The sequence below is a fragment of the Microcebus murinus genome, chromosome 18, assembly GCF_040939455.1.
Source record: "Microcebus murinus isolate Inina chromosome 18, M.murinus_Inina_mat1.0, whole genome shotgun sequence".
Classification (NCBI taxonomy): domain Eukaryota; kingdom Metazoa; phylum Chordata; class Mammalia; order Primates; family Cheirogaleidae; genus Microcebus; species Microcebus murinus.
The window spans coordinates 30,261,010-30,285,022 of record NC_134121.1 but is presented as its reverse complement, the minus strand read 5'-3'; the positions used below and the strand labels follow the sequence as shown (position 1 = coordinate 30,285,022).

At 37.5% G+C, this 24,013-nt stretch overlaps 2 protein-coding genes across 3 annotated transcripts in view; both read left to right on the top strand.

Moving 5' to 3' along the window:
• Nucleotides 1-1,750, top strand: part of INTS2 (integrator complex subunit 2) — a 54,746-nt gene extending 52,996 nt beyond the window's left edge. The window contains exons 24-25 of the mRNA XM_012772757.2: nucleotides 1,171-1,347; nucleotides 1,453-1,750. Coding sequence (XP_012628211.2) covers nucleotides 1,171-1,347; nucleotides 1,453-1,622 — 347 coding nt within the window. The 3' untranslated portion in view covers nucleotides 1,623-1,750. The remainder of the gene's footprint in view (nucleotides 1-1,170; nucleotides 1,348-1,452) is intronic.
• Nucleotides 1,751-5,369: 3,619 nt separating this feature from the next.
• The window catches only part of BRIP1 (BRCA1 interacting DNA helicase 1), a 161,169-nt gene continuing 142,525 nt past the window's right edge, over nucleotides 5,370-24,013 (top strand). Inside the window, exons 1-7 of one of the 2 annotated variants that reach the window (XM_012773002.3) lie at nucleotides 5,370-5,430; nucleotides 5,523-5,581; nucleotides 7,403-7,525; nucleotides 9,139-9,250; nucleotides 11,843-12,016; nucleotides 17,569-17,696; nucleotides 22,509-22,628. In XM_012773002.3, the coding sequence (XP_012628456.1) occupies nucleotides 7,433-7,525; nucleotides 9,139-9,250; nucleotides 11,843-12,016; nucleotides 17,569-17,696; nucleotides 22,509-22,628 (627 nt within the window). In that variant the 5' untranslated portion in view covers nucleotides 5,370-5,430; nucleotides 5,523-5,581; nucleotides 7,403-7,432. The other variant, XM_075994410.1, reaches the window with a different exon arrangement.

Here is a 24,013-nt window from a genome sequence, read left to right as displayed (position 1 = left end):
AATAGGTAGGAAAATTGTATCTTTCATTTCGTGAAAGAATATATAGACTTATAGTAAATATAATATGCCTTCCACATTTTATAAGTGGAAACCAAATCTTTCTGAATGTAATTATGTCAGTAGAAAACAAGTTAGGGTTTATTACAAATGCTCAGAGTCTGGAAAATTATAATCATATATATAAATAAGAGATAAATATAGTAGTTGGTTCCTTAAGTTCTAAACCATATCCTAAGATTTTAACTACCTTCTGGTTTATAGAGTAAAAGGTATAAAAATAAACTACTTTAAAATATATGAACTAGGCCAGGCATGGTATCTCACTCCTGTAATCTTAGCAGTCTGGGAGGCCAAGGCAGGAGGATCACTTGAGGTCAGGAGTGTGAGACCAGCCTGAGCAAGAGTGAGACACCATCTCTACTAAAAATAGAAAGAAATTAATTGGACAACTAAAAATATATAGAAAAAATTAGCCAGGCATGGTGATGCATGCCTGTAGTCCCAGCTAATCGGGAGGCTGAGGCACGAGGATAGCTTGAGCCCAGGAGTTGGAGGTTGCTGTGAGCTAGGCTGACGCCATGGCACTCACTCTAGCCTGGGCAACAAAGTGAGACTATGTCTCAAAAAACAAAAATATATATATATGAAATATAATTCAATCCTTTAAAGTTATGGTTTAGTTAATTTAGTATTCTTTCTCAGTGTTCCCATAATACGCTGTTTATTTTTCTTTACATTGTATTCACCTCATGTTACAATTATTTGTAGTGACTAAGAAATTTACACTGTCTGAATTCAATCCCAACTTTACCACTAACTGGCTGTGTGACCTTTAACAAGTTTCTTAACCTCTCTAAGGCTTATTTAAGAGTTATTTTCAACTGTCATGATAGTACTTTCTTCATTTATAAGATTGTGAGAATTAAATGAAATAATGCATGTAATGCACTTATCACAGTGCTTGGGCTTAATACGAATTTATATCTTCGATAATGACTGAGACTGCTAGATTGTGAGCTCTCTGAAGGTAGGGGCTGGCCATGTCTTAGAAAACTTAGTCTCTCTAGCACAGCTTAGTATGTTATATTGGCTGTGTATGTTGAATTTGAATTTATATCTAAAAAAAGTAAAAAGTAAAGTAAAAAATTCTGTTTTATTTCTTTCCAACAGTTTTAACACAGGCTAAGCGGTATGCTTTTTTCATGCCAACTCTGCCATGTTTGGTCTCTTTTTGTCGAGCATTTCCTCCTCTATATGAGGATATTATGTCTTTGCTGATCCAAATAGGACAAGTTTGTGCGTCTGATGTTGCCACTCAGACAAGAGACATTGATCCAATTATTACACGTAAGTGGTAACTCATTTTCAAGAGTTATCTTAATATTTTAAACAAAAAGGCCAAATTCCTTTCTAGATTTTTTGGTTTTAATTTTTCTTTCCTTATGTTTTTAGGTCTTCAACAAATAAAGGAGAAACCAAGTGGATGGTCTCAAATCTGTAAAGATCTGTCTTATAAAAATGGATCCAGCGACACTGGAAGTATGGATCCTGATGTACAGCTCTGTCATTGTATTGAAAGCACAGTAGTTGAAATAATAAACATGAGTGTTAGTGGAATTTAAAAAAATTTAAAACAAAAAAATGAGGCTGTTTGCTGCATATACTCAACATGCATCTGCATCTTGTAACAACTCTAAACTGAAATGGGAACAGTAATATCTTGGAATCATTAAAACAATTCAGTTCAATATGAATACAGTGTAGAACTCTGAGGATTATGCTTGCTTGTATTTGGCACACCTTTGGATCTACTTTGCTGGTATGTTTATATTGTAGCTGTCGAGATTGTTTTCCATTGAGAACACATTTAAGAGACTCATTACTGGAAAGGGAATTTGGCCTTGTATTTAGCTTTTGGAGTGAAGAAAGACTGCCATGCCTTTCATTTCTTATACAGATGAGTCTATGGGTAGCCTTAGTAGTGTTTATTTTAATTGTGAGCTTGTAACAGAGTTCAAAAAAGATGCAATTATAGGAGGGAGAAAAAGGTATCAAGAGAAAGGAGAACTGAGGAAAAATTAGGAGTTAAATATCTAAATAGAAATCTCAGACTCGCAGTATAAGTCATAATAATGCAAGGTGGAATTCTAGTTCTCAAGAAACAATATTGAGAAGGCTTTAAAAAAGGCAGGTAGCTTTTATAATTGTTTTCCATGGAATACAGATAAGGATTTAAAGATTTCACATATTTGCTTCAATTTTTACTAATATATGAAGCCATATGTTTAAAGAGATACTTGAATAATTTGGAATTTTAAGATAATGGTTTAAAAGTGTTTACAGAAACATCTTTCTGCAAAGAAGAACCTGAAAGGAGGTCTCATTTAGTTTTTTGTTTTAAATTTATTTTTATAATGCTTTATTAACTTATCTGATGCTCAGAGGGGGGAAATAGGTATCAAATTAAATGATGTTTAGAGCAATAAAATCCACTGGATTAAAGAGCTCTTAGTTTGTCATCAGGATCATAATTCATATCTTAACTTTGAGAAGTTCTTTGAGTAAGAAAATATATACAGTGTTTGAACCTCAGGAAAAATTAAAATATGGAAAATACTGTCTTGCTGAAGGATTTCAGTCCTCTGTTAGTAACTTCCATTGATTAGGCAGATGCATTCAGGTAACCCATAATCCTTTTTTTAAAATTAAGTATCCATGTAGAAGGTACTTCTCTTTATCCTCTGAGATATACCTCAATCACACACTTTTTCCCCCTACTCAAAATAGACCTCTTCACTTGTAAAAGAAGTTAGATAGGCTAAAAAGTGTGGTTTTTAAGAAATTTAACTTCAGCCTTTTCACTAGCAAATAGTCACATCTCATTTTCCTTCTCTGTAAAATGGGGTTACTACTGGCCCTACCTCATAAAGGTATTCTGTAAGAACTAGTTTGTAGCTGTTTCAAATCATGAAGTGCATAGTATCATATGTGATAGAATATTTATAACTTTTTATTAGATGCTTAATGTTCAATTAAGTAATTTTGATGTGAAAAATAAAAGCATATGCTTAAAAAATAACATAAGAATTTCATATTTTTAAACAAGGCAGTTTTGTAAGTCTCTTAAGATTAAATACAAATCCAGTTTTGTTCTGTTTCTTTTAACTGAGGCCTTGGAATATTTTGTGTGAATAGGGATCCTCTAAGGGTTCAGGAAAAGTTGAAGAATGTTTTCTAGCTAAATGCAGTGCACATTCCTGGATTGATTTTCAAAGACTGGTCAGAACCTGATGTGTTAAAATATAACATATGCTGTTTTTCATCAGATTTGTTGATAATGTAAATAAAATGTGTAAATATATTAGTAAATGTTAATATTCATGTATTTTAAGTTAAGGTTATAAAATTTGTCACAATGTGATTTTTTTTATTCAAGTGAAAACAGATGTGTGCAGCTATTTTGAATATTTGTTTATAAACATTCATATTCTTTATCAAATGAACTTGTAGTTTTTTGTGTTTCATTCCACTACTATTAACCTGAAAGGGACAGTTCAAGGGATTGGATGCCAGAACTATCTGGCTCCATGGCCTATGTGTATCCTTTTTCTCTTCTGCCACATACATTGAATGTCAATACAAAGTTAGAGCCAATTAACAGTAAATTACTCCCTCATATTTTCTTATCCATATATATTTTCATATTACTGAATTTCTTTTTTTCTTGAGACAGAGTCTCACTCTGCTGCCCAGGCTAGAGTGCCTTGGAATCTGCCTAGCTCACGGCAACCTCAAACTCCTGGGCTTGAGCAATCCTACTGTCTCAGCCTCCTGAGTATCTGGGACTACAGGCATGCACCACATGCCTGGCTAATTTTTTCTATATATTTTTAGTTGTCCAGCTAATTTCCTTCTATTTTTTAAGTAGAGACGGCGTCTCACTCCTGCTCAGGCTGACCTCGAACTCCTGAGCTCAAAGGATCCTCCCACCTGGTCTCCCAGAGTGGTAGGATTACAGGCGTGAGCTACAGTGCCCTGCCTGAATTTCTTTCTTCTTTTTTTTTCTAAGACAAGGTCTTGCTCTATTGTCCAGGCTGGAGTGCAGTGTGTGTGCAATTATAGCTCATTGCAGCCTTGATCTCCTGGACTCAAGGGATCCTCCCACCTCAGGCTCCTGAGTAGTTAGTGCTACAAGCCTGTGTGACTATACCTGGCTAATTTTTAATTTTTTTGTGGAGATGGGTCTTCCTATTTGGCCCAGGTTGGTCTTGAACTCTTGGGTTCAGCAATCCTCCCACGTTGACTTCCCAAAGTGCTGAGATTACAGGCATAAGCAACTATGTGCAGCCTGAATTGATATAACCACTTCTACATTGTTAGATTGGGAAATGCATGATTTTTTTAGTATTACAAATAGGTACTGTATCATTTTTTCTTTGAGGTATCACTTTTTCTTTTAGATTATGCCTTTAGGATAAACTTCTGGGACTGGGACTATAAGGTCAAAGGGTAGAGTTTATTTTTATGACTAACATTTTGTCACTTGGAAGATGTAGTAAAACAGCTGAGAGTGAATCAAGTAGCCTGCTCTCTCCTCCCACCCAGCAAACCTTCCCCAAACAAGTTATCTGAATTTGGGAAATAGTCTCAGGTTTTGCCTTTCTGGAACACTCCTATTTGAGCCAAGTTTAGGCTATACAGAACTTTTTCAAAATAACATAATTTGGCAAGATCGTAACTACTTATCTTTGAGGAAATTGAAGTGTATTTCTTGGCAAACAAGACTCAGGCGGGATGGAAGGCAGAGAAGCCTTAACGAAGGGAGAGGTGATGCCGTGCTGGAGACCTTGAGAGCATATCTCTGGCTTATTTTAGTTTCTTGGGAAAGCCTTGAAATTATGAAATATTGTAGATATTTGTCGCGGAACCTTTTCGTCTATTTTGGCTCAATAGCCTGGCAATTCCCGCCTGAGTCTTTGCTGTAAAGTTGGGAAATTCCAATTGAGTGGCACTGATGAATGCTCAAAGAACTTGTTTCTTCTCCGCTGGTATAGAGACCTTAAGAATGAGGCTTCGAGTTTCCAAGGTATTTGTTGCGTGGGTTAAATGATGGTTTCAAAAGTCAAACGGAGAAGACACTTTTCCTTTAACAAATCCCCGTGATTTGCTGAAGTAGTTTACACTTCTGGTGATTGCCTTCCGGTGGCGCCAAGTACCTTGCGTCTGTTCTTATTTCGGAGGTTCCCATTGGGTGCCAGAGTGCTCGCCCTCTAACCTCGCGCCAGGATTGGTTGATTTCTAGTCTTGGCGGGTGATTGGTTGTCTGACCTCGCTCGGCGATTGGGTGCTGGGAGCCAGAGGGGTGGGAGGCGGGAATTTGTCCCGGGCTGTGTTACAGAAACCGCTGATGAGAACTAGCGCGGAGGAAAGGTACAGTGGCTGCGAGCCCCCAATGCAGGCCGGGGGAGTAGCAGCTCAGTGAGGAAGGCACAGAGGATTAAGGCTTGTGTCCTTTCTTCCAGGGCTCCGCTTTATTTGCTCTCAGAAATCGGTTTCCTTTTCTCCGGTGTATCGGAGCCCGGTAAGCGTTGCTTCGGTTTCCCTCAGGATAGGCAAGTCTGAGGGAAGTGGAGGGGAAGGGCTTGAAGCCTACCAGCGAGGTACTTCTGCCTTCGCCCCAGTCGTCTCCCAGGCCCATGGGTGTTCATTGGGTCACCTGGGCCTCGGGAATCTCAACTGGCTGTGGGAGGAGGGAAATTGCGGAGGAAAACCTGGGGAGGAGGGAGCCTCCTTTGAGCAGAGGGCTGTTAGTACCAGTCGTTACCTCTTGGCGGGAGGCGGGTTGGTTTGTTTGTCCTTTATGCAATGTTTAGGGGGGAAACTACCTCATTTTGAGACGGTTGTTGCCGAAGCTGGGATAGGGGACGGATTGATTTCTAGGTTGTATCTGATTAACTAGGCCAGCGTTGAGTTGATTTAGATTGGATTCCGCTGAACCTCATTCTCAGCCCTTTGCCAGGTAGAACCGCAAAATCTTAGAACTGGAAAATCCCTTAGATTTTAACTTCCCTTAGGTTCTTAACTTCTTGTGGAACACGCAAGCTGTGGGTAATGTTATTATTGGGTCCATAATCTATTGAATTGCTATTTTAACTATCTCATCATCCCCAAGTTGGATATACCATTTTTTTAGACTATTGCAAATAATTACCCATTTGATAATGTATATCAGGATATTTTTATAGGAAGAGAAATCTTCAGACTTTCTCTTCAGAAAAGTGCAATGAGGTACAGAAACTTCTCAGGCAATTTCAAGAAGTTACTGTCTCTGAATCGCATCTATGGATCCCAAATCCTAGGTTAAGAAAAGTGGTTTAGAAGAGGGGGATTAAAATGGATCACCTCCTCTGTGTCAAATACTGGGTTAGGCACATTCTGCTCTGGCTAATTTTCATAAAAACTATCAGGTAAGTAGTATTATCTCAATTCCATAGATAAAGTATCAAGTTCTGAGAAGTTAGGTGATTCACACAGTGGCATTCAAACTTAGTTTGCCTTATTCCAAACCAATCCTCTTTCCATTATACTCTATTGACCTTGAAATAAAATTATTGAACACCTAATATTTGCCAAGGCATTTTCTTTCTTACAACAGTCTTGAAATTAGGGATTGTTACAGATGGGAATCTTAGACTAGAGAAGTAAAAAGACACATCAACGGTAACATATCTAAGTTCCTGTGAAAACCAGGTCTAGATCCTATGCTTTCTGACTCCTGGTCAGAAAGCATAGGATCCTTCTAACTGGAAGACTGCAGAAAGGAGAAACAGAAAGGTGCAAAATAGGTGGAGAAAAAGAGTTGCACTGTGAAGTTGTAGGGAGTTGCCTTAGGAACCTATTTGTTTCTATGAGTGGACTACATCTGATCTAATTGTTACAAGAGCTTATGTTTAATCGGCATTATTTGCACATTATTTGCACATTATTTCATTTAATCTTTACAACAATCCTATGGGGTAGATGTTATTAGTATCCTTATTTTATGGATGAGGACACTGAGATCTAGAGAAGTTAAGTAATTTGCCCAAAGTCACCAACTAATATATGGCAGAGCAGGGATGCAAATCCACATTTATTAGACTCTAAGACATGCTTTGACTGCTGATTTATAAGACTAAGAAATTACTTCTGTTTGGTTTATGCATTTGTTAATTCCAATTTTATTTTATTTTTTTCCAGCATATTGTGGGGGTACAAATGTTAAGGTTATGTATATTGCCCTTGCCCTCCCTCCCCCCTCGAGTGAGATAATTCCAATTTTTATTTCCAGACTTATGTCCTAGTTTTGGGTCTGTGGTTTTCTTTGAATGGCGTTGTTTCAATATTTTCATTTCTGTTGCAGTTAGGAATCAGAAATAAGTAAGAAAGCACAATGTCTTCAATGTGGTCTGAATATACAATTGGTGGTGTGAAGATTAATTTTCCTTATAAAGCTTACCCATCACAGCTTGCTATGATGAATTCTGTAAGTATTTTTCCCCAGTTAAGTCTGTATTAACAATACAGATACTTATGATCCATAACAAACATTGGGTCGGTGACTACATTCATATTCTCAAATAGCGAATGGATTGAGAATATTTGCTGGGTTCATTTGGAAGAACATGTAACCTTTGGGAAAATAATACTGATCTCTACCAGACCATGTATGTCCATGGTTAGGAGACAAGGAATAACATTCTGAAAAATGTTCTTAGCTCTTTTGGAACTTCTATTGACTTTAATGAATTACTGTTTTCTATGAAGTATTTATGATTTTCTTTCACAAAATACTGCATTTTTCACCTTTAATTTCTTTGTAGTATTTGAGTTATGTAGAAATTAGTATACAAATTTGAGCAAACCCATTTTCCAGCTTTGTTAAATCTTAATATTTTACCATATTTACTTCATATCTTTTTTACTGGTAACAAAATTATTAGTATCTGTAATCTGTTCCTTTCTTTTCCTGGCCATTTTTTTTTTTTAACTTTTATTATATACATACGTATCCATAAACTGTGGTGTATTATTTTACGTATTTTTAAATTTTGTGCATTGATGTGATAATATACCTATTTTTCTGCAGAACTTTATTGTTTTGCTTGACATTTTTAATGTAGCCCTGTTGATTGTTAATCCATTTTAATTGCTGTAAAAAAATACTAAAAAAAATACTAAAAAAAAAAATACAATCTTCAATTGTATGAATATGCCAGAATTTATCTGTCCATTCTTCTATTGGGAGACAGATTGTTTGCATTCTTTTGCAATTACAAATAATACTGCTATGAAATTTCTTGTACATGTTTTCTTGTGTTCATGTGAGAAAGGTTTGGTTTTATATATATATATATATATATAGAACTGGAGTTGCTGGAGTTGGGCATCTTCAACTTTATTAGGGGTAGTTAATTTCTGTACAAAGTGAGTATAACAATTTGTATTCCCACTAGCAATATCCCCTATTAAGTTTTCATCAAAAACTAGGTATTAGTGTATTCTCATTTTACAGAAATGATTGGTGCTTGTATAAGGCACAAATTGCTTTCTTTATTTCTTCTTTTGTGCTTGATAAGCTTGAAAATCCATCATAATCTTAGGGAGAGGTATAAAGGAATAAAGTCTAGATTTAATGAAATACAAACTTCCATTCTGGGAGGCTGAGGAGGGAGAATCACTGGAAGTCAGGAGGGAGAATCACTGGAAGTCAAGAGTTCCAGACCCGCTTGAGTAAGAGCTGAGACCTCCTGTCTACTAAAAGTAGAAAAAATTAGCCAGGCATGGTAGCAAGTGCCTGTAGTCCCAGCTACTCTGGAGGCTGAGGCAGGAGGATTGCTTGAGCCCAGGGGTTTGAAGTTGCTATAAACTAGGCTAGGCTGATGCCATGACACTGTAGCCCAAGCAACAGAGCGAGACACTGTCTCAAAAAAAAAACCAAAAAAACAAAAAAAAACTAAAACTTCCCTCTGCTATTGCTGTGTTCCTTGGAGTGCAACCTCACTTCTCCCTGCTATTCTATGTATACTTCTGGTGAAGAGAGGCCCTGATAAAGTAAAATGTTTATTGATTTTTTTTAATTCATTTCTGCGTCTATAGATTGTCAGAGGATTAAACAGTAAGCAACACTGTTTGTTGGAGAGTCCCACAGGAAGTGGAAAAAGCTTAGCCTTACTTTGTTCTGCTTTAGCATGGCAACAATCTCTTAGTGGTAAGTAGTTGCTTGATATCTTCAGGTTGCTTGTTGGGACCTGAATAAAGCATAAAGTTCCTTTTATCCAGAACTGGTTCAACAATGTTCTAGCTAATTTAAATATTCTCTTTTAAGGTGTTTCTTTATAACAAGTTATATATTTTCCGAAAGAGTTTAGTATAGCAAAATATGTTTAAATAATCCTGGAACAATATTGAATATAATTTAGTCTTTTATTTGATGATTCAGAAAGCATGCTTAAAGTTATCATTATGAGAATAATTAGATGATAATTTATATGTAAAAAGATGGGGCTGTCATGATGTTATATACCAATTGCTTTTTTTAAGTAAATTCCTTCATATATTAATATTTGTATACTTGTTCCTTCCTCATAACAGTAGAACATAGAATATATAAAAAGAAGACATTCTAGTTGATCTTTACATTTGTTTGGATGCCAGATAAACAAAAATTTATTATAATATTTGTATGAATTCATTTTATCTCCCATTGCTTTTATTTGCTAACAAATAGATATTAGTATTTACTTTTGTGAAAGACTATATAATCTATAAATTGAATCTGAAATATATTAATAATCAATACATTTTAGTTACATGATTAAATGGCTTTAACCTAAAGTATTAGAGAATTTGAAATGAACCATGCTGTGTATGTTTGTGCATGTGTATGTACATATATACACACACACACACACATTATAAGCTTTTGATTATCCATTTTGATTTTACTGATGTTAATCTTTGGGGGAAAAGGAGATCACCAGTTAATAAAATTCTAATGGCAGATGTCTGGAAAATAGAATTAGTATTTATGTAGTACAAATGGGAAAACAGTGTCAGTACTGTTTATTTTAAAAAGTAAATTATTCCATTTTTTGGTCTATGCATTGTATATTTGTACACAGTGTAGCCACACAATGTAGACCTATTACAATTATGTATTATATTTGGGTATCAAAATTGTTTTATTGAATTTAAATATACTAAATATTTATTGAATTATTATTAAATATTTATTGAATTAAATACCTTCAATGTATTTCAGTACATGTATCAGAATTTTTTTATGTCTGGTTTTATTTTTTTATTTTTATTTAAGCATAGTCTTTTTCATTTCAAAATATTAGGGGAATACAAATGCTTTTGCTACATGGATAGCTTTTATAATGCTTAAGTCAAGGCTGTTAGTGTGCCCATCACCTGAATAGTCTCATTGTACCTGTTAGGAGGGTTTTTAACCTTCTCTACCTCCCCACCTTCTTGATTTCCAGTGATTTCTCATGTATCAGAATTGATAAATGATGGAGAACCTGTGGGCTTGGGGCCACATGTGGTTTTCTGGATCCTTGAGTATGGCCTTCTGATCGAATCTAAAGTTTTAAAAAAAAAAATCCTTTTAATAAAGGAATTTGTTCTGTGAAGTTTGGATTCAGTTGAGGGGCTGCACTTGGGAATCTGGAGGGCCACAAGTGGCCTTGAGGCCACAGGTTCCCCACCCTAGGAGAGCAGTAATTAATTAGAATATACTTTTAAGTCTTTGTTTCAATCCTTCCTGCTTGATTTTTAAATAAGTCTTTTTTTTTTTTTTTGAGACGGAGTCTCGCTTTGTTGCCTAGGCTAGAGTGAGTGCCATGGCGTCAGCCTAGCTCACAGCAACCTCAAACTCCTGGGCTCAAGCAATCCTTCTGCCTCAGCCTCCTGATTAGCTGGGGTTACAGGCATGTGCCACCATGCCTGGCTAATTTTTTCTATATATATTAGTTGGCCAATTAATTTCTTTCTATTTATAGTAGAGACGGGAGTCTCGCTCTTGCTCAGGCTGGTTTTGAACTCCTGACCTCGAGCAATCCGCCCGCCTCAGCCTCCCAGAGAGCTGGGATTACAGGCGTGAGCCACCATGCCCGGCAATAAGTCTTAATATAAATGAATACTTGAGTGGTTGTACTTTTTTGTATTTTTTTTTTTTTTTGAGACACAGTCGCTTTGTTGCCCAGGCTAGAGTGAATGCCATGGCGTCAGCCTAGCTCACAGCAACCTCAAACTGCTGGGCTCAAGCAATCCTACTGCCTCAGCCTCCTGAGTAGTTGGGACTACAGGCATGTGCCACCATGCCCGGCTAATTTTTTCTATATATATTAGTTGGCCAATTAATTTCTTTCTATTTATAGTAGAGACAGGTCTCGCTCTTGTTCAGGCTGGTTTCCAACTCCTGACCTCGAGCAATTTGCCCGCCTCGGCCTCCCAGCGTGCTAGGATTACAGGCGTGAGCCACGCGACCGGCCTGTATTATTAATCTTTCATTATTAGATTTTTGTAGAGAGTATAAATTGATGATTACTTCTCTATATATGTTTCTGGCACAAATATTTCCCTTGTGTCCTTATTTGATGCTGCAGATAGGGTGACCAGCTTATCCAGGTTCGCAGGTACTTTCCTAGTTTTAGGTGTAAAAATCCTGCATCCTGGGAAACTTCCCAATTCTGGGTGAACTGCGATCATTATTCACCCTAGCTACAGAGAATGATTACTGTTTATTTAAATTAGATATATTATAAATTATAAGCAGAAGTTCTTTCATTTTTAGGGAAGCCAGTGGATGAGGGCTTGAGTAAAATGGCTGAAGTACCATTGTCATGTTGTTGTCCATGCCATTCAAAGAATTTCACAAATGATGATGTGAACCAAGGAACTTCACATCATTTCAACAGTTCAAGCACACCACCTTCTGAAAGAAATGGCACTTCATCAACTTATAAAGGTAATTTATATTTGGTTGGGTCTGTTGATATTTATAATAGGAGTCTTAATTATTACCGTCAGACCTAATTTATACAAATCTGATTAGCATAATTGATTTTGTATCTCCACTTAATTTCTCTGAATTATTTTATTTTATTTTTAAGAAACAGGGTCTCACTCTGTCACCCAGGTTGGAGGGCAATGGTGTGATCTTAGCTCTTTGCAGCCTCAAGCTCCTAGGCTTGAGTGATCCTCCCATCTCAGCCTCCACAGTAGCTGGTCTACAGGTGCATGCCATCGTGCCTGGCTAATTTTTTATTTTTATTTTTTATAGGGATGGGGTCTCACTGTGTTGCCCAGGCTGGTCTCAAACTCCTGTTCTCAAGCGATCCTCTTGCTTTGGCCTCCCAAAGTGCTGGGATTACAGGTGTGAGCAACAGTGCCTGGCAGCAAATGATGTTATTTGTAGACAGTATTGTTATTTTATGTTACAATTTTATAAAACATAGTATTAATAATTGTATCCTAGAAACAATCTAATTAGTCTCATTTATTCATTCTTGATCTGAGGCCAGTATCTTACATGAAAATCAGTTATATTTATGAGAATATAATTTTAATTTAAGATAAATATATTAAAACTAACATAGGATTATTAATAACATATATATATTTTTTTCTGTCTTTCTTTTTTTTTTTTTTGAGACAGAATCTCGCTTTGTTGCCCAGGCTAGAGTGAGTGCCATGGCATCAGCCTAGCTCACAGCAACCTCAAACTCCTGGGCTCAAGCAATCCTGCTGCCTCAGCCTCCCGAGTAGCTGGGACTACAGGCATGTGCCACCATGCCCGGCTAATTTTTTCTATATATATTAGTTGGCCAATTAATTTCTTTCTATTTATAGTAGAGATGGGGTCTCGCTCTTGCTCAGGCTGGTTTTGAACTCCTGACCTTGAGTGATCCGCCCCGCGTTGGCCTCCCAGGGTGCTAGGATTACAGGTGTGAGCCACCACGCCCGGCCACACGCCTTGCTTTTTAACATTATTGTGAGGCAAGGTTATTTAAAATAGTTTAAACAGGGTAAATCTGGGTTGTATTCTGATACCCTCTTTATATTTGCAAGTAAGTTATTTAATAAGATATAAACTAAATACAGAAAAATGCAAATTCTAATAGCTTGATGAATTTTTTTTTTTTTTTGAGACAGAGTCTCGCTTTGTTGCCCAGGCTAGAGTGAGTGCCATCGCGTCAGCCTAGCTCACAGCAACCTCAAACTCCTACAATCCTACTGCCTCAGCCTCCCGAGTAGCTGGGACTACAGGCATGCGCCACCATGCCCGGCTAATTTTTTCTATATATATTAGTTGGCCAATTAATTTCTTTCTATTTATAGTAGAGATGGGGTCTCACTGTTGCTCAGGCTGGTTTCAAACTCCTGACCTGGAGCAATCCGCCCGCCTCAGCCTCCCAGAGTGCTAGGATTACAGGTGTGAGCCACCGTGCCCGGCCAGCTTGATGAATTTTTGCAAAGTGAACAAACTCTTGTGATTACCACCCAGATACAAAAAGACATTACCAACAGCCTGGAGGCCCTTCACATGTTATTTTCCATTCACTGTCCATTCTTTCTATAGGTAACTGTTGTCCTCCCTTCTGTTACCATTGATGAATTTTGCTTCTTTATAGAAATGGAATTATATATGTTCTCTTTTGTCTATCTTCTTTTGCTTGACATTGTATTTGTGAAGTTCATATATGCTGTTGCATATGGTAGTATTTCTTGTTTCTGTCTCTTGTTTCCTTGTATAAATATAACACAATTTATTAATCTATTCTACATTTGTTAGGCATTTAGGTTGTTTACATTTTTGTTTAATAATTCTATTATTGACATTCTTGTTCATATGTGTGCAAATAGGTATTTTCTATTAGGTATGTAGGAATGGAATTGCTGGTCATAGTGTATACATATGTTCAGTTATAGTAGATATTGCCAACATTTTCCAAAGTGGTTGAACCAATCTATATGTCCCTGCCCATTAAATCTCCAACCTTCATGCAGTAGTATATGAAAACTGTTGAACATTTTTGTTAGCACTTGGTATTTCTAGTTTGTAAAAAAAATGTTAGCTGTTCTGGTGCATGTGTGGTGTTCTCATTGAGTTTTTTGTTTTTTTTTTTTTGAGACAGGGTCTCACTCTGTTGCCTGGGCTAGAGTGCCATAGTGTCAGCCTAGCTCACAGCAACCTCAAACTCTTAGGCTCAAGCGATCCTTCTGCCTCAGCCTCCCGAGTAGCTGGGACTACAGGCACATTCCACCATGCCCGGCTAATTTTTTCTATATATTTTTTTAGTTGGCCAATTTCTTTCTATTTTTTTAGTAGAGATGGGATCTCGCTCTTGCTCAAGCTGGTTTCGAACTCCTGACCTCGAGTGATCCACTCACCTCGACCTCCCAGAGAGCTAGGATTACAGGCGTGAGCCACTGCCCCTGGCCCTCATTGAGTTTTTTTTTTTTTTTTTTTTTGAGACAGAGTCTCACTTTGTTGTCCAGGCTAGAGTGAGTGCCGTGGCGTCAGCCTAGCTCACAGCAACCTCAATCTCCTGGGCTTGAGTGATCCTTCTGCCTCAGCCTCCCGAGTAGCTGGGACTACAGGCATGCACCACCATGCCCGGCTAATTTTTTTATATATATATCAGTTGGCCAATTAATTTCTTTCTATTTATAGTAGAGACGGGGTCTTGCTCTTGCTCAGGCTGGTTTTGAACTCCTGACCTCGAGCAATCCGCCCGCCTCGGCCTCCCAAGAGCTAGGATTACAGGCGTGAGCCACAGCGCCCGGCCTCCTCATTGAGTTTTAATTGATATTTCTCTGGTGACTAGTGAGTTGAACATCCTTTTATATGTTTATGGATCATTTGAATATCTTTAGTGAATTGCCTAATTAAGTTTGACCATTTTTCTGTTGGTTGTTTCTTACTGATTTCTAGGAGTTTTTAAAAAGCATATTTGGGAGCCATCTTGTTTCATTTTAAGTTTGTATTTTAAAGACTTAACCCTTTTCATGAGCTCCCTGCAAACCATCATGCTATATGAAGAACAGGAAGATAAAAGATAAGCCTTTTTATATGTATGATAATATGAATTTTGTTTTTATGAATTAGGATTACCCTTATTTGGCACATGGCTTTATTTTTAAAAATAAATCATTGTTTTTGATAGACATTTTCTACCCTTTTAATGGGCCCATGTAAATTTACCCTTTGGGAAAGGGTTTCTTAACAGTGGAACTATTAACATTTTGAGTGGGATAGTTCTTTGTTGTAGGAGCTATACATTATGAGACGTTTAGCAGCATCCCGGCCTCTATCTACTAGATGCCAGTAGTATACCCACCTCCTGCCCCTCCTTTTATAACAATGAAAAATGTCTCTAGACATTGCCCAATGTCCCCAGGATGAAAAGTGGTGGTATCAAAATTGCTCCGGTTGAAAATTACTGATCTAGGTTTGTTTTGTGCTTGTTTTACTGATTTGCCTAGAAATTCACAGCTCAAAATTACATGACTTATATAAAATATTAATATATATGGAAATATAAAAAATTAAGAATAGCCAAGACAGTTTGAAGAAGCAGGTCGAGGTAAGAGACTTGATCGACAAGGTACCTTGATTTATTTTATATAACGCTGTAGTAATTAAGACAATCTGATATTGGCAGAATGACAGACCAAAGTAAAAGTATAGAGAACCCAAATTCAGTCCCGCATGTATCCAGAAACTTGGTCTCTTTCAAGAAGTTCTCCTACAGAGCATAGGGGAAAGGAGGAACTTAAGTGATGCTGGGCTATTAAATACCCATGTGGAAAAAATTGAAATTAGAGCCCTATTTTACACCATACATAAAAATACATTCTAGGTAGATTTAAGACCTGGGTATAAAAGGCAAAAGTATTAAGATTTTAGAATATAACGTTTTTTAAACTGTGTTCCTAAGAAACTTAAGAAGAAACATGGCTTGTGAGGGGAAGGAGATAGTGTATCAGGGAAGTTCTAGAGCTATAATCCCTATTTTGGAAATTTTGAGCAATGTTTCTTCAAAAAATAGTCCTCCTCAGAAAAAACTTGAAAACCAATGCTATGTGGCATAGGTTTACTTCTGTGTTTATGTAGACTCAAACTTATTTCTTGAAAACAGTATTGGATCTGCTCATATAAGTCTTCCCCATAAATAGTCTGTAAATCCTTTAAGGCCAGGGCTTGTACTCTTTTTCATGGTTTTTCCATGGTATCAGGCCATTGTATGGACTAATGTAATAAATGGTTGTTAAATGAATTCAACCATGCGAGTGGAAAGAATGTGTAGAGAGGAGGAAAAAAGAAGAAAAGTACCTTTAAGAACATTCACATTTAGGAAACAGGAGAAACCAATGTATAGGAATAGTTAAGAACAGTGTTAGACATTAAGGAAAAAGGAGATGTGTTTGCTGTATTTCAAGAAGACAGGGTGTTATGTTTGGCTGCATGCCCAGAGGTTATATTTATGGACTTTGGCATCAGACAGCAGAATTCAGTCACATCCAACCTCTGTAACTTGCTAGCTATATGATAATGGGCAAGTTATGTTTTTAAAACCTAGAGTTCACGTTTGTAAAATGGGGATAATTAATGTTATTTGGTGATTATGAGGTCATTGATGATGTTGAGAATGAGCTTTCAGGATTGTGGAATTAAAAGACATTACATGAGCTTGATTCTATAGCCAGTAATTTTAGTCTAAAGAACGTGGAGAAGCCTGGGTACCATGGCTCACGCCTGTAATCCTAGCACTCTGGGAGGCTGAGGCAGGCAGAGCGTTTGAGCGTAGGAGTTTGAGACCAGCCTGAGCAAGAGCGAGACCCTGTCTCTACTAAAAAATAGAAAGAAATTATCTGGACAACTAAAAATATATAGAAAAAATTAGCCTAGCATGGTGGCACATGCCTGTAGTCCCAGCTACTTGGGATGCTGAGACAGGAGGATTTCTTGAGCCCAGGAGTTTGAGGTTGCTGTGAGCTCGGCTGATGCCATGGCACTCTAGCCTGAGCAACAGAATGAGAGAGAGACTGTCTCAAAACAAAAAACAAAAAAAAATGTGGAGAAGTTTTGTAGGAAAGGAACATTGAGATACCGTAAAGAGAGATTTTTATAGAAATGAAAATATCTTGAGAGAATCTTACAGTTATATTTTTTAAGGCATGTTATTGGGAGTAGTCTACAAACACATAAAGCTATTAAAAAATCAAAGTTGGACTTTTCCTATTGAAAGCAGGTTTCTCAATATGTTTGTTATGTCTTTGATAAAGTAAACTGAGTGGTAAAGAAGTGCTGCTTTTTTCTTTCTTTTTTTTTTTTTTTTCCTCTCCAATGCACATGTTGAAAAGAAGTGCTTTTTAAACATGTTTACCATTTTACATTTTAAACTGTGGGGATGAAATTTTTAGAAATGTCTTACATCTTGGTTCCAATTTTCTTCTAGAAAAATTGCCAAAGTGTAAGTTATTTATGTTAATTTTTATTACTTCTTATATAAGACTCCCCTGAAAAAACCACTCTGGCTGCAAAGTTATCTGCCAAGAAACAGGCATCCATATACAAAGATGAAAATGATGATTTTCAAGTAGAGAAGAAAAGAATTCGACCCTTAGAAACTACACAGCAGGTAAACAGTTTATTGGCAATAAAATAATCCAGTTAGTATAGCTGAACATGGTAATCAAGTATCAATCAAATTTTCAATGCACTTTTGGAGATTAGTTGGGTCATAACACAGCTGTAAACTAAATGGTAATTTGTGTTATAATTTTGTTTTGTACAGATATTTGTTATAGATGAGTTATTATAGTGGATTAGTCACAGTGAAGCTGCATAGTGCTTTCTTATATATGAGAAATTTGACAGTAAAATATTTTCTTGGCATATCTTGGTGATATAGCTACTTTGTACTTTATAATTCCTTCATTGTTTTTAATCTAATAATGGCATTCTCTTCTGGCCAAAACTTTTGATACAAAAATTCATGTTATGGATATTTTTGGTTTTAGTATAACAATAAGGTTTATTCTTTTCCCTTTTTTTTGAGATAAGGTCTTACTGTGTCGCCTGGGATAGAGTGCAGTAGGGTCATCAAAACTCGCTGTAACCTCAAATCCTTAGGTTCAAGTGTTCCTTCTACCTCATCCTCCTGAGTACCTGGGACTACAGGCACATGCCACCAAAGCCTGGCTTATTTTTCTATTTTTTGTGAAGACGGGGTCCAACTCTTGCCCAGGCTGGTCTCGAACTCAGGGCCTGAAGCTAACCTCCAGCCTTGGCATCCCAAAGTGCTAGCTGCGCCTGACCTGGTTTATTCTTTTTTTTGAGACAGAGTCTCGCTTTGTTGCCCAGGCTAGAGTGAGTGCCGTGGCGTCAGCCTAGCTCACAGCAACCTCAAACTCCTGGGCTCAAGCAATCCTCCTGCCTCAGCCTCCCGAGTAGCTGGGACTACAGGCATGCACCACCATGCCCGGCTTGGTTTATTCTTATTTATTGAGTTTTTTTTTTTTTTTTTTTTGAGACAGAGTCTCGCTTTGTTGTCCAGGCTAGAGTGAGTGCCGTGGCGTCAGCCTAGCTCACAGCAACCTCAAACTCCTGGGCTTGAGTGATCCTTCTGCCTCAGCCTCCCGAGTAGCTGGGACTACAGGCATGCTCCACCATGCCCGGCTAATTTTTTATATATATATCAGTTGGCCAATTAATTTCTTTCTATTTATAGTAGAGACGGGGTCTCGCTCTTGCTCAGGCTGGTTTTGAACTCCTGACCTTGAGCAATCCGCCCGCCTCGGCCTCCCAAGAGCTAGGATTACAGGCGTGAGCCACAGCGCCCGGCCTATTTATTGAGTTTTTAAGATCAATACATGTTACTAGTTTATTAAATATGAAATGTCCAATTTCAAATCAAAAGTGTGGCCTATTATATCAAACAAGAAACAGTACAATTAATGAAAGTATGCGCCTAAACTGTTGACACAGTTTTGCCATCTTAAACAGTAGCTTTTTTACATCAGCAGCGAAGAAGCGTGGAGAGAGAGTGGTGATGAAATTGCGAAAGGCGTTTTCCACAGCTTGTTGAGAATTGAGTATTTTTCCTTCCAAGTACAGGTCCAAAGCCTGGAAGAAGTACTAGTGAGTTGGTGCAAGGTCTGGACAATATGGTGGATGACAGAGTGTTTCCAAGTCCAGCTTCTGTAGTTTGAGCAGCGTTGTTTGTGCAACATGTGGTCGAACGTTGTCTTGCAAGAGGATTGCCCTGTCTCTGTTGACCAGTCTTGGCTGCTTAATTGCAAACATCCTCATCATTTCATCCAGTTGGTTGCAGTGGACATCTGTTGTAATTGATTGAGCAGGTTTTATGAAGCAGTAGTGGATAATACCAGCGCTGGATCACCAAGCAGACGCTATTAGCTTTTTTTTTGATGAATATTCAGTTTTGGACTGTGTTTCAGCACTTCATCTTCATCCAATCATTGTACTGAATGCTTGCAATTGTCAAAAAGAATCCATTTTCATCACGCATAACAATGCAGTGTAGAAATTTTGTGACAGCAAAGAAAGAAAAGCTTCGTGTAATTCTAGCACTCTGGGAGGCCGAGGCGGACGGATTGCTCGAGGTCAGGAGTTCAAAACCAGCCTGAGCAAGAGTGAGACTCCGTCTCTACTAAAAATAGAAAGAAATTAATTGACCAACTAAAAATATATATAGAAAAAATTAGCTGGGCATGGTGGCACATGCCTGTTGTCCCAGCTACTCAGGAGGCTGAGGCAGTAGGATTGCTTGAGCCCAGGAGTTTGAGATTGCTGTGAGCTAGGCTGATGCCAAGGCACTCATTCTTGCTTGGGCAACAAAGTGACACTGTCTCAAAAAAAAAAAAAAGGCAAGCTTCAAGATGATTTCTCTGTTGACACTCGTTTAATTCATGTGGAACCCATCTATGCAGCTTCTTTACTTTGCCAATTTGTTTCAAATGGTCCAGTGTTGTTAGAATAAGAATGTCAAACCTTGCTGCTAGTTCACACGTAGGTTGAGACAGATTCCCTTTCACTACAGCTTTCAGCTCATCATTATCCACCTTGGTCTCAGATCACCCATGTGGCCTATTTTCAGGTTTAAAATCCCCAGAATGGAACTTCTCAAACCATCGACATGCTATGAGTTGATTAGCCACATCCTTCCCCAAAACTTTGTTGATACTTTGAGCTGTCTGTGCTGCATTGGTTCCATGAGGGATCTCATATTTGAAAATAGCACAAAATTTTGACTTACCCATGTTCTTACAAAAAGTGCTCTAAAAAAATTTTGAAAGATAATTATAAGCCAAACCATGTGTTTGAAAGAAAGACTGAGGATGTACCTTCACAATAAAAATAAAACAAGAGGTGTCAAAGTGAAATGTCAGAGATACTAACTGTCAAACTGAGTGATTAATGAAATTGGACATTTCATAGTTAATGACCTAATATATATTTCTCAAAATTACTAAAAATTTCTAAAAATTACTAAAAAACTTGAATTACCATAAATTTTAAATGAGATGTACTTTTCATGGATAAACAATGTTTTCTCAGAATTCATGGCAGCGAGGTAGGGAGGCTGGGATTTTAATAGATTTGGTTAGAGATAACAAAGATGATTATTAATTAGCATGTTATTTGTAAGTAATTGAGTCATTTTAACAGAGTCTCACTCTGTTGCCCAGGCTAGAGTGCCATGGCATCAGCCTAGCTTGCAGCAACCTCAAACTCCTGGGCTCAAGCGATCCTCCTGCCTCAGCCTCCCAAGTAGCTGGGACTATAGGCATGCGCCACCATGCCCGGCTAATTTTTTCTATATATTTTTAGTTGTCCAGTTAATTTCTTTCTATTTTTTTTTAGTAGAGATGGGGTCTCGCTCTTGCTCAGGCTGATTTCAAACTCCTGACCTTGAGTGATCCTCCCGCCTCAGCCTCCCAGAGTGCTAGGATTATAGGCATGAACCACTGTGCCTGGCCATTGGGTACTTTTAATTGCATATACTCAAGTTGTTTGCATCCTTATGTAGTTTAACTGTTCGACTTATAATCTTTATTAATTTCTATAATTAATCTTTGGTTTTAGATAGAATAAACTAATTTATTTCAAATGAAGAGTGAAATCTACAGAGATTCTACCCCTTGCCCCCACCCCTACAGTGTGTACATAGAGTTACATGTCATGAGGTAGGCTCAACATAAAACATTTATCCCTGACTTCATGGTTCTCATTTCAGTTTTGGTAGCAATGAAATTATCAATAGAAACGCTTTTTCTCCCCTTATGACTTTAGTAAATAGGTCTTTGGCAAGTGGGAAAAAGCATGGATATAGTTTGGAAAGAAAACTTAGTGGCATTTATAAAATAAATTTAATCAAAGGTAACTTAATTTATTAACTAATAAGTAATAGTAAATAATTTATCCTATCTTGTAGGCAATCATGACTATTTACCTTTTAAAATTTTATTGTGTTCTTTTCAATGTAGAATTATTGTTAAATTTTGATTTGTTTTCCAATTAATGACCAGACTTTGCTATAGTACTATACGTGATGTCCATACGGTAGGACTACTTTATGGGAAGGTTGTTTTACAATACTATAATTTTGATATGTCATTAATTAAAGTTATTTTGGTTAGGATTCATGAATTGTTACTATATTCTATTTCATTTAAGTGTTGTAATGATAGTGAGGTGCCTATTTGTGTTTTTTCTTTGTTTGTTTTTTTGGAGACAAGAGTCTCACTCTGTCACCCAGGCTTATTGTAACTTTGAACTTCTGGGCTTAAGTGATCCTCCCACCTCAGTCTCCTGAGTAGCTGGGACTACAGGTGTGCCATCATGCCTGACTAAATTTTTTTTGTTAACTTTTTTGTAGAGACAGGGTCTTGCTGTGTTTTCCAGGCTTGTCTTGAACTCTTGGCCTTAAAGGATCCTCTTGTCTCAGCCTCCCAAAGTGTTGGGATTATAGGCATGAGCCACCACACCTGGCCCTGTTTATGTTTTTTAAAAATGATTTGATAATTGCCATTTAGAAATAGTCTTGGCCGAGGGTGGTGGTTCACGCCTGTAATCCTAGCACTTTGGGAGGATGAGGTGGGCGGATTGCTCTAGGTCAGGAGTTCGGAACCAGCCTCAGCAAGAGTGAGACCCCCGTCTCTACTATAAATAGAAAGAAATTAATTGGCCAACTAATATATATAGAAATAATTAGCCGGGCATGGTGGCACAAGCTTGTAGTCCCGTGGCACTCACTCTAGCCTGGGCAACAAAGCGAGACTCTGTCTCAAAAAAATAAAAATAAAAGAAAAAGAAATAGTCTTTTTTTTTTGGATGCAAAAAAATGTAGAGCTATTTTGATGTTGGAGAACAACTAGCCTGTCAAACTTTTAGTTTCCATTAAACTTCATTTGTTCTGTGTTTACAGATTAGAAAACGTCATTGTTTTGAAAAGGAAGGACATCATTTGGATGCAAATGTTTCTTCTGGAAAGACTTTGAAACTTAGTTCTCCATCAGGAAAGATAAACTCCTTTTCTCCACAAAACGTATGTATTTATGCTATTGTTTAGTTTAAAGAAGGAAAAAATGGAATTTTCTAAATCCATTTTTGAAAAAAGAGGATAATATTTAATATAATACAAAGACTCAGAAGTCTTAAATGCTATCACATCTCTGCTAACTAATGTGTGAGATGATAAACCCTATCCCATCTGTGCCTCAATTCCTCATTTATAAAATGAGAGAACTGGACTACAGAGAGATCTGAAAGTTCTTTTTTCTGTTCTACATTCTAGAGTTTGTGAACTCTAGTTCCCAGAATTTTTTCAGTATCCTTAGCGTAGCCATTCTCAAGGATTAGTTCAGGGAGCTCTATAGATTTTTTAAATTAATTAATTAGCTTTGTGGGTCGATATTTTTTGTTTAGAGGGTTGTTTTTTATTTATTTTTATTTTTGATTTTAGAGATGTGGTCTCACTGTGTTGCCCAGGCTGGTGTTGAACTCCTGGGCTCAAGCAATCCTCCCACCTTGGCCACCCAAAGTGTTGGGATTACAGGCAGGAGCCACTGTTTCCAGCCACCAGTAAAGATTTGTTTGCAGAATCTTATTGAATTCTTACAATGACTATGAGGCAAGCGCCATTGTTATTCCCATTTTACAGATAAGGAAACTCTCAGAAGTAACTAACTTGCCTGAGATCACAAAGCTAGTAAATAGGCCGGGCCCAGTTTCTCACGCCTGTAATCCTAGCACTCTGGGAGGCTGAGGCAGGCGGATTGCTCGAGGTCAGGAGTTCGAAACCAGCCTGAGCAAGAGAGACCCCGTCTCTACTATAAATAGAAAGAAACTAATTGGCCAACTAATATATAAAATTAGCCGAAAAAATTAGCCGGACATGGTGGCACATGACTGTAGTCCCAGCTACTTGGGAGGCTGAGACAGCAGGATTGCTTGAGCCCAGGAGATTGAGGTTGCTGTGAGCTAGGCTGACGCCAGGGCACTCACTCTAGCATGGGCAACAAACCGAGACTCTGTCTAAAAAAAAAAAAAGAAGGCTAGTAAATAGTAGAGCTAAATTCTACTGAGGCAGTCTGATGTTCTGACAAGTGCTATAGTCACTTTATTATACCTTCTCTCTAAAATGCCTGCCTGAAATCTTAGAGCCATATAAACAGGGTTCCAACATGAAGATAAGGAAAGAAATATTAATATAAAGGAGCTCAAGGATAAAGAAATCAAGTATAGAATAAGCTGTGATTATTTAAGATAGGATGTTTTTGTTTTTAGGATTTTTTTGTTTTTATTGGTTAAAAGAATGGACTTTTTGTGGTGGCTCATGCCTGTAATTCTAGCACTCTGTAAGGCCGAGGCAGGAGGATTGCTCAAAGTCAGGAGTTTGAAACCAGCCTGAGCAATTAGCTGGGCATTGTG